Source organism: Pocillopora damicornis, chromosome 2 (genome assembly GCF_964200805.1).
Source record: "Pocillopora damicornis chromosome 2, jaPocDami1.2, whole genome shotgun sequence".
NCBI classification, from domain to species: domain Eukaryota; kingdom Metazoa; phylum Cnidaria; class Anthozoa; order Scleractinia; family Pocilloporidae; genus Pocillopora; species Pocillopora damicornis.
In genome coordinates, this window is record NC_142671.1 from 27,912,393 (window position 1) to 27,922,263 (window position 9,871).

The 9,871-nt window shown below is 36.6% G+C and overlaps 1 protein-coding gene across 1 annotated transcript; it reads right to left on the reverse strand.

The window, feature by feature from the left end:
• Window positions 1-238: 238 nt before the first annotated feature.
• On the reverse strand, window positions 239-9,871 carry LOC149050627 (uncharacterized). Its single transcript, XM_089198172.1, has 6 exons — window positions 9,818-9,871; window positions 9,019-9,345; window positions 7,353-7,604; window positions 4,464-4,587; window positions 3,592-3,663; window positions 239-1,217 (listed from the first exon to the last, which is right to left on the reverse strand). Exons 1-6 carry the CDS (start codon window positions 9,849-9,851, stop codon window positions 1,142-1,144), a joined length of 885 nt encoding a protein of 294 aa, XP_089054298.1. The 5' UTR covers window positions 9,852-9,871; the 3' UTR covers window positions 239-1,141.

Consider the following 9,871-nt stretch of genomic DNA (forward strand, 5'->3'; position numbering starts at 1 on the left):
AAGCGCAGAGGGGACCGAAAAACTTATTTTGCCCGATGGACGCCGGCGCGAAGATTGAACTTTCTTAACTCCCTCCCATGTGTCATCCATTTGATAAGCAACATCAAGATATGAAAAATAGAGTTTAATCTAGAAAAAAGCGAAAAACTAAAATCTTCCTCAAGCGAATCCCAGGAAACATGATTGGATTGCTGACGTGCTGGAGAGAGCGGAAATTTGACTTTGGTGAGTTTTTTTTTATGAGGAGGAGCATAGACAACATTTAAGAGGGGTAAGGATTTGAATCAATTATCTTTATTACTTGTTCATGCGTGTACCTTCATGGAAACGAAATTAGAGATCAATGGACAAGAGTACTTTAATGAAAAACTATTTTCCTCCAATTCAATTCGGCCGGGGTTGTCCTAAAGACGTTAACGTTTCAAATAAATCCCAGCCTGAGACTACCACCTGGATCATCTCCAGAACTCATGTTTAAGTTTAAGCTTTGAAACTAAAGGATATTCGTAAAGTTAATATCTTTTGCGGGGAAAGTTCTATGAGAGAGCGCAATGCTTGAATAAGCTGTCTAAAGATAAAACTATAAGAATTTTCCAAAACCAAAACAAAAACTTGTACCCGGAATCGAAACTGCTATGTCACACCATGATCCTAATGGATAACGCATGTTTTAAAGCAAAACATTCCTTGGTAAAATCACACCACCTCAGGAATATGAAACCTTATTATCGACTCAATGGGCTAAAGGGCGAAGATTGTTTACCAGTTATGTCATCATGTTAGACGAGTTGGTGACACATGGTGAGCATCATCGAATTGTATTGTTTGAATTAATTTCATAACTGGATCTAACCGTGATAAACGAAATTTTGTTATCCAGTTGCCATAGTACACTTAAGGCCCCTAGGGATGTAGATAAGACTCTAACCGGACGGAAATAAATATGTAATGTACTAAGTAAGTGGACTAAGTTGTACAAGAGAAGTTGCCAGTCTGAGAAATATTGTATTATTTTATATTTTTTGACAGGATGTTCAGATTCCAACTCAGTCTGATGTGAAAGCCCATATCATGTCTCTATACATCGGCACGTGATTATAAAATGATTAATGAATGTTCGTAAGCTAAAGAAACGTCATCCTTACAGATATTCTAGTCCTGTGTTGTTACTAAAGGCCCCTGCTGGCAAGTTCTGCAACTTGTTTTTAGACAAGTCCCGGGAACAAATTAACAAATCAATTACCTATTTATGGAGGGAGTAAGTTTCTAAAGAAACTGTGGTGCTGTGTCGGTGGAAGATTGTAACTTATTTGATAACGTAAATTAGTGATTTGCTCTGACGAAGGGCTAACGCTTGAAACGTTAGCTTTGAAACTATATACTGTAACCAATTTACGTTATCAAATCAGTTGATTATACCAAATTACCTGATTATTTTATTTACTCCACTGGTAACTAGAATTGCCTAGCTTTCAAATATATAAGAGACTCGCACTGTCCGTATGGTGCTTGTTAATTTGAGCTTCACGTACAAATGAATCAGCTATGAGTTTTTCCTTTAACTTCAAACCATTTGCCGATCTAATGGCTGAAAAGAGCTGATGAAATGTACATTCATCAGGATTATCCTTATGCCATTCACCTTTTCGATCAAGCAGTGACCATTTAAACAAGATAAATTTTATCAACTAATAGATCAGTAAACCTCCTCCAACAATTTGGTTTGAACGTTTTAACCAATTCTACATCCACGAGGAATATCCGTGGCGAACAATTGCTTAACAATTTTTGACCAGTTTTTTTTGGCTCAAACGATTACCATACCAACACTTCCGTCTACTACAGTGTCGTCCAGTTTTAGCTTTCCGTGTATATCACCCAAAAACGAGTTCGGTGAACCCAAGATTTGATTATTCAGTACCAGTCAGCATTTCATGACTTAGCTCTTAGAAACTTTTAAAAATATCAGTGGAATAAATTTGGATCCACTATAAATAATCGAAAAGCTATGATAGTGCTGAAACTACCTTACAAGCTTTTTTGTTTTCAAAGACTTAAACAAACCTACCTCTTCATGTGCTAATTGCAATTTAGCATGAAGAAAAGGTGTGATCAATAAACTCACTTTTGAGTGACAAGCTCATACAGTTAAAATTAAGGTTGTTTTTAAAATACCGCATAGTTAAAATTGTTAATTTCTGCGGCACGGAAATAAAATGTCCCACCTCATTAAATCTTGGGTTTATATAAAATAGGAATTTTTCTTAAAGCATCCGTAACGGCCATGGGTTTTCGTAATGAGCTGACCAAAAACGATTTTCTTTCACTTGGCCTCGATCAAAGGGAGCGTGTACACTTGAAAAGATTAATTATATACTAAAGATAATTTTAATTTGACCAACGCTTTTGTTGTTTACCAAAACCAGCAAATAAAAAAAATAAATATGCAATGGTAATGATGCTCACGGAAACACCCGAAATGTTTTTTAGCTATCTTAGAGGATATAGTAAATACATGTAACATCAATTTTTCCTCCACAGCAAGGATTAGAAGCAAGTGTTTATATTCTTATAGTGATTTCAATGCTGCGCTCAGAAGTAATTCTGTCTCACTTTGTGTAACAGCTGTAAGTGACTTCTTTCCCATGAATGTAGAGGTTAGCTCCGAAGGCTTAAACTGGGTCCGATCTACTACTTGGCTCTTAGCAATAAACTGATATGCTTCTCATGCAGAACACTTTGTATAAAGCTGATCTAAGATATATCGACGATTCTCTGTTTAGTTCGAGTATTTTTACACTGCAATGGTAAGTGTTCTTTGAGTACGATATGAAATAATGAACTTAAGAAATTTACTGAAGTCCAAATTTTCAGCTGATCTCAATATCGTTTTCTTTTACTTATCTCGCCGTGTAACTTTCCAAGCTGCTTTACTTAAGGCATTAAGTTTTTTCTACCTAAAAGTCTTACAGAGCCGGAAGAGAGCTTTAAAAATATAGTAAAGATGGACGAATTTTTTCCATGTTTATCATGGATGATCTATTTCCCAAGTGAGGGTCATTTCGCCAGTCAGTGTTTATGTTCTACGTTCGAATCGAGCAAAAGAATAAATACTCTGATATTGATGGTCCGACATAGATACCTTATCAAAGTTTACTCATCACTCAGAAATTACATATCACATGGGGGTTATCTCTGGAAATAATTCGGTCATGTCCAAGAGAAATGATAGATTGACACAGATTTCGTTACTAGATTCAACGGGTTTCCTTTTTCAGGTTGTAGTTGCTGGTGTTGTTGTTTTGGTTGTCCTTTCACCAACTTAATATTTGCAGGTGGGCTGTAAGGTCTAACTTACTACTGCCATGATCAAGCTCAATGCGTGGATCTTTACGTGGAATAGCGGACATAATAATTTTTAAAGTGAATTTTGTAAATCAAAATGCATGAATTTAGCTAATTTGCGAAATTCATGCAATTTGATTTGCGAAACGCACCCGAAGAACCTCACTGAATGAAAAATTATTTTCCATCTGTTAATCTTCAATAAATCAAAATAAAAAAGAAGTTGACAAAGTCAATATGACTTACAGTTTTAGCAGATTAGAATTTCTGCTGAAAACTTCCTTCGGCAAGTGCTTCAATTTGTTGTTTGAGAGCGTGCTGCAACAAAAAAGAAAGTCAGTTTTAACTCAAATTGTGAAAGGATAATCAGCAGCTAGCAGAAAAACCGCCATCTGTTTTTACCGAATGAGTGTTCAAAAAAAGAAACCGGTAGAGAAACTCTTGATCGAAAGTAAAACAAAGTCAATATCTTAAACTCCTGCGTAAATCTGACTGAAATTAACCTGTACAACATTTTCAAATACATTGAATATGCTTTCACTGGTTTTTTTTACATTCTAAGGTAAATCAGTTGGCTCTTCTTTCATTTCAACGCTCTGAATGCAGATAGAAAGGGAAAATCACCCGACGCATCTGGTTCAACAGTTATGGAATGTAATTCTTGTTATTTCTTATGAAATTTCTCATAAAATTACAAATGACCATAAAATTATTTTGTCTTTAGTATAACCTTCTCGTACTTTAGGCAATCATTGTGCCACTTCCAAATTCGAACAAAGGCCAAATTTGAGGCTTAATCGTTTACATGAAAAAATTACGCATGTCTGATTGGCTGAAAACGATTGCATTTTTCATATAAATTCTTATTGGCACTGCCAAAATTTCGTCCTTCTTGACGTACTTCTGTGGTGAGTTTTTCATATGTAAGTCATTAACAAGACTAACAAGTAACGACATGATTTTGAGTGCAATTTGATGTAATCAAGCGCAATTGTAAATCTGTCAAAGACGGACTCGTGCAATTTTGTTGTCTTTGAAAATTTTTAGTATTTATTAACATCAAATTGCACTCGAAATCATGTCGTTACCTAAACTTATATGATGTATTAAGAACTTACAGTTTTCCTGTAGCTCGGGGAATTTTCTCTGGAATTGACTTAAGCTGTTTCGTTCCACAGTCGGCCGATACTAAGTTCTTCATGTTACCTTTAAGGACTTTGCATTGGCACTGTCGGGGGCACTCTGACAAAAAAAAAAAAAAGGCTTCCATTAAAAATTGATATTTGAATCATATCTGTTTGATCGAATCAAATTGATGATGGCACGTTACAAAGTATACCATCCGTTTAGCTAAGCATTGTTCAAAACCATCCAAAACTAAAATGCTCTCTCGTCGAAATGAAGACATATTTCACATCACATTTTTTATTTCTATTCAGCCGTTGGTGCAAAACAGCTCATTATAATCACGAGCATGATTTTTATTCGCCATGTATGAAAATGATCTAAAATACTTAATTATTGGGATTTGTTGTTCTCTGGTATTTTCCGTTTGATCTGTTCGAAGATAAGGAGAATAGCAAAGTCAATCCGGTGTAAATTTTGTAAATTTTTTTTTTTTACGACGTAGATTCAAATAGACCGAACCTACTACGGCCACGGTCGCATTAGAACTTTTTGTTTGTTTAAGCGAAAAATCTTTCAACAAGTAGCGTAAAATAAGTGCTACCCCCAATTTTAAAACCTTGCCAACTTTTTGCGGATCGCCAAAATTTCGCCAATCTTCAAAGAAGCCGATGTCCTGCCTTGCAGGCTTCCAATTTTTAGCACACCGAACAATCTTGTTTTTTAACCATTAAGCTGTCATTTTACGCAAGACATGTCTAGATAAAATTTAAGCGGGAAATATAACTGGTCCGCTGGTGTAGTCTGGCGCACGCAATGACAGGACATTTGACCCTCAGTTTTCGTTTGAAGGAAACGAGGAAATTGAGCGACGTTTTTATGTGAATGTCTGACTCGTACCCAGGGCCCGGTCACTGGCGGCAATCTGGAGAACAATCGGCTTTAATTCCCCTTTCCAATGGAATTATCGAAGCCAGCACAAGTGGTGCAAGCTGCAACCAAAAAGATCGACAGGAAAAAAGAAAGCGAAATACGATACATGGTCCCAATCTCGAACCATGACTCCACCGTACGCGGAGACCTCGACTAAGGACGGTTTTGGAAGCGAGCTCTATTTAATAGAAGTCTTCGTCTTCTACGTCTAAGAGCTGACACTAGCCGCATAGAAGCCCGCTGATCATGTACCACCAAGATAAAAAACGCAACGTTGTTTTGCAGAGAAAGAAAGCTGCGAAGATAATCATTCGATGACGATCCATTCTTGCCCAGTAATTCGAGCGAGAATTTTTCTTTATGCTTTCCTAGAGGGAGATGGGTTCGTGATTAACGAATGTGTCAATCAATGAAGTTTTGATCAAAGGATACTAGTTTGATGCGACCGCCTCCGAAAATTGAAAATTGCAAAAATTTTTGTCAATGTTTGGTTCGCAAAAAATTGGCAAATAGTTGAATTTGCTCTTGTTCGACCCGGCCCTTTAATTCTCAATTTCAAATAGATTCAAATAGACCGACCTACTAATCCTATATTTCCTTCTGTGACGTATACGGCAAACGACTTAAAGATGGCTATCCTATCCGAAAAACAGCTCTTACTTTTCTACACACTGATTTTATTTCATGCATTGCCTCTCGCGTGGTCGAAGTAATGGAAAATGCCTTTAGGTTAGCAATGGTACCGTCAACTAATCACTTTTCAAATGAAAATTGACAGCAGGTGTTTGCATCACTTTCTGGTCGCTACAATTGAGCTCAGGGGAAAACCGCACTGACGTCATTTGCGACTTTTGCTAGTTGTTTATTTATCCATTCTGAACGATTTTGCAATTATTCAATAGTTTGAACAGCACAGTCTTTGATGGCATCACAGCATAAGTTGTTAAATGCAGATCAATTGCAGACAGTATTATTTTCAACACGCTTTGTCACGTGAGAAAGGGAAATCAGTTCGCCATTTTTGATGTTATTTGGATTAGTTTCTCAGCGTGATCAACTGATGAAAAAAGATTTATATACAACAATTCAATTTTTTTCCTTTTTTGAATTGATATAAATCAATTAATAATGGTCAGAAATCGATGAAAACCAAACAGTAACAAAATATGAGGAATACATCATTTGACACCTGGTTTGATTCTCTCTCTAACGTGGAGAAAGATTAAGACATGATATATTTCTTTGACAAAACCGCACTATGGAGTTCTTCCTGATTGGTTTACCAGTCCCCCTCATAATGGGAACAGATTGCATATCTGACTTCCAGTACAATTTCAAACACGAGGCTCTTTCTATTCTTTCTTTGGCTGCTAGGTTAGATGCAACGGCTGCTACAACTTCTTTTCCCAAGACTTCTTTCACAATGTTTATGAGGAAAACACTGCACCAGAATGTATTCAATAAATAATCTGCTTAGAGCAAGGCGAGCTTAATCTATTTGTGACAAGATGGTACCTTAGACAAGAAAATCCACGTTGTTTGTTGAAAGAAAAAACAGTGGCTATTAAACAGACGCAATTCTTGTAAACAAGTCGTCTCTTTGTCATGGTACATTGAATGAACGCCACTCTCTTAGATGCAGCGGTTTTCAACATCCTTGCTCTTTTATGCGGCGCTTTTTCTTGGGCAGCAGTCCATCGAGTCAGTTAACAATTTTTTTTAAAGCAAAAGCATGAAAACTAACCTTTTAATAATTTGAAAAATAGATACTTAGTTATTTTGCGTTTCACTTCATAAATATGACTTTCAGGTTACCCTTGAATAACATTGTAGAAGTTTTATTCTAAAACCAAAAATCCTAAAATTGACTCAAGACAAGGGTAAGGTTTACCAAAAGCACACACAACAACTGAGATCCCCTTGAAGTAAAGAAGTAACTTGAGACTTACTCTCGACAACAAGACTGATGTTTTTCCTCTTCAACTGGCCATGGTCGTTCACTTCGCAGCTGTAACTTATATTTCTTTCTTCTTCAGTAACATTAATTTGAAGTCGCACACTGGTGCTGTTTTGCACAACAGCGTCATTCTTTCTCCAAACAATGTGAGGAGCTGGCCCACCTCTCGCCGGGCACCACAGAGATGACAAATGGTTGAGCAGGACAAACTGAGTCTTTGCAACGTTTTCTAGGTCGATGGGAACTAAGCACAAACATGAATATATGTTATTCGCCAGCCGGGAGGTCCAGATTGGGATAAACTATGCCCGAGGTCTGGAGTACCGCCTGAGACAGTAGGCCAAGGGCGGTACTCACCTTAGGCTGGTGAATAATATTTTTACCTTTTTCCTCAAACTTAACGAAATTCTTTCCAAAAGAACCCGAATGATTAAGGGTTTTATTTAAAGCAAGATCTTCATAAACTGAACAATTTTTGAGTGAGTAAATGGTAGTTAAAATACAGGCGATGCAAATCAAAGAGAGAAGCTTCACGTAACATTTTCATTTGCGTAATGATAAAGGTGATTTTAAAGGCTTCCAACAAACTTTTGAAACATTATTTTTACAAGTATCTGTCACAATCTGACTCCTGTCAACTAAAGAGAGCGTTAGAAAAAAAAGGGCATATTCACCTTTGAAAAAACAACGGAACTAGTTTGGCAAGGACTGTCAGGACAATGTTTTCTTCAAAAAACAGTCAATGATCTTACGGAAAGTATTATTCACTCTTATCGACGATTAATTAATGTACGAAGATTTATCTCTGTTCAGTAAGTAAATGGCAAAGAAAGTAATAGTAAATAAATTCAAATCTTTTATTTTGAAGTTGTGAGAGTTTGCCCGTTTGTTTGCTGCAGTTGCTGCAGTGGCGTGTGTAAATCTGGTCTTTCCTACATAAAAACTTAATTCGAATAAGACACTTAAACTAGACACAAGGGGGTTTAATGCGGCTTTTTCTCGTTGAATTAATTACTGTTGTACAATTTACGGTACAAATGTCCAAATTGAACGGGCTCGGAGAGACTCACCGAGAGTGTATTTCTTATAGAACTGAAAACTTCGCTCGCCCTTTCACCACGAACAAATTGTTTGAGAGAATTCAGATATTGAATGAATGAAAATTCCATCAACTAATTCAATTGAAACCGAATACCTCACGTTTTAACTTTCTAGGTTCTTTTTGTGAATGATTAAAATTAATTAAAGACGGTTTTTAGGCCGCTTATCAACCAATTTAATGACACTTTTGCATATACAAATTCATTTCGAAACTAATATTTTTCTGTCAACCAAAGTGATTTGAGAGAGTGAAAAGTGATGATTAATGCGTTATTCATCGGCTTTAGGTAGTAACCGACGTCTTTGCGTAAAAATACTTCTCAGCCGGAAAAACGAGATAAATTTATGAATAATGGCAGCGAATGTGGGGATGTACTCAGCGACTGACGAAAGTGTTACCGTGCCCGTGGGCAGAGATAGGAAAATACGGACCGCGCTAAGAACCAATTAGATTGCAGGATTCGTTACCGTGCCCTATTAGAAAAAAATAATAAGACATATCCAGAATAAATTATACCGATAAGAAAATAAAAAAATTTGAACCTAAGAATACTTACCTGTTGCATTGAGTGCTTTTTCCTCATAACTGCTCCTTTGCCAGTGTCTACGGTGAGGTGAAAATCTTAACCACACGTTATGTCCACTGGATCGTACAGTAACACCACTAATGTATCTTCCACAAAATACACCCAAAAGATTTCCAGACTGATTATACCCATCACGGATCTCAAGATATTCCTCATCAGCACAAGGTGCTCCAGGTAAGGTATATTCCAGCCATAGGTCCAATTCTATTTCCACATATTGCCCTTTTTTTACATGAAGACGGTGGGTTGTATCAAAGTCTGGGATATCTCGGGAGTATACTTCTGCAATTATTGCAACTGTAACAAAGAACATAATTTCACAGAGGTATTAGCATACATTCTTTGCACAGTTAGTTCATTAATGACTTTCTATCTCGTTTTTTTAAGCCTCCGTTATTATGTGCTTAAACGACAATGTAAACTCATTAATAAATATGATAAACTTTGAGGTTAGCTTCATAGGAAAATTTTCCCTTTATTATTCATTAATAAATATGATAAACTTTGAGGTTAGCTTCATAGGAAAATTTAAGGAGGATTTATTCTTCATAAATCGGTGAGCATGTCAACCCTTTAAGTCAGGAATTAAGAACTGATTCATGCTGCGCCACTTGAGTCAAATGTCACTGGTCATCTCTGTGGTAAGCATGGATTTCACACGTAATCTTCGCGCAAATAACACTGTTCTTGTTAAGAACCAAAACTACTATGGTGTGTCTCATGCTCGCTCGTGAAAACTACACGTCTTAAACAAGCGCAGCCGACTCACCAAAAACAAAAATGAAAGCCCACATGTTAGACATCTTTCCTAGGAAGAAAAGTA

Coding starts and splice junctions, on each gene's coding strand:
- LOC149050627 (XM_089198172.1), bottom strand. CDS start 9,851: ATGTCTAACATGTGGGCTTTCATTTTTGTTTTTG. Junction 4,588..7,352: donor CATCAGTCTTGTTGTCGAGA/GTAAGTCTCAAG, acceptor TTTTTTTGTCAG/AGTGCCCCCGACAGTGCCAA. Junction 1,218..3,591: donor AATTCTAATCTGCTAAAACT/GTAAGTCATATT, acceptor AATTTGTTCCCG/GGACTTGTCTAAAAACAAGT.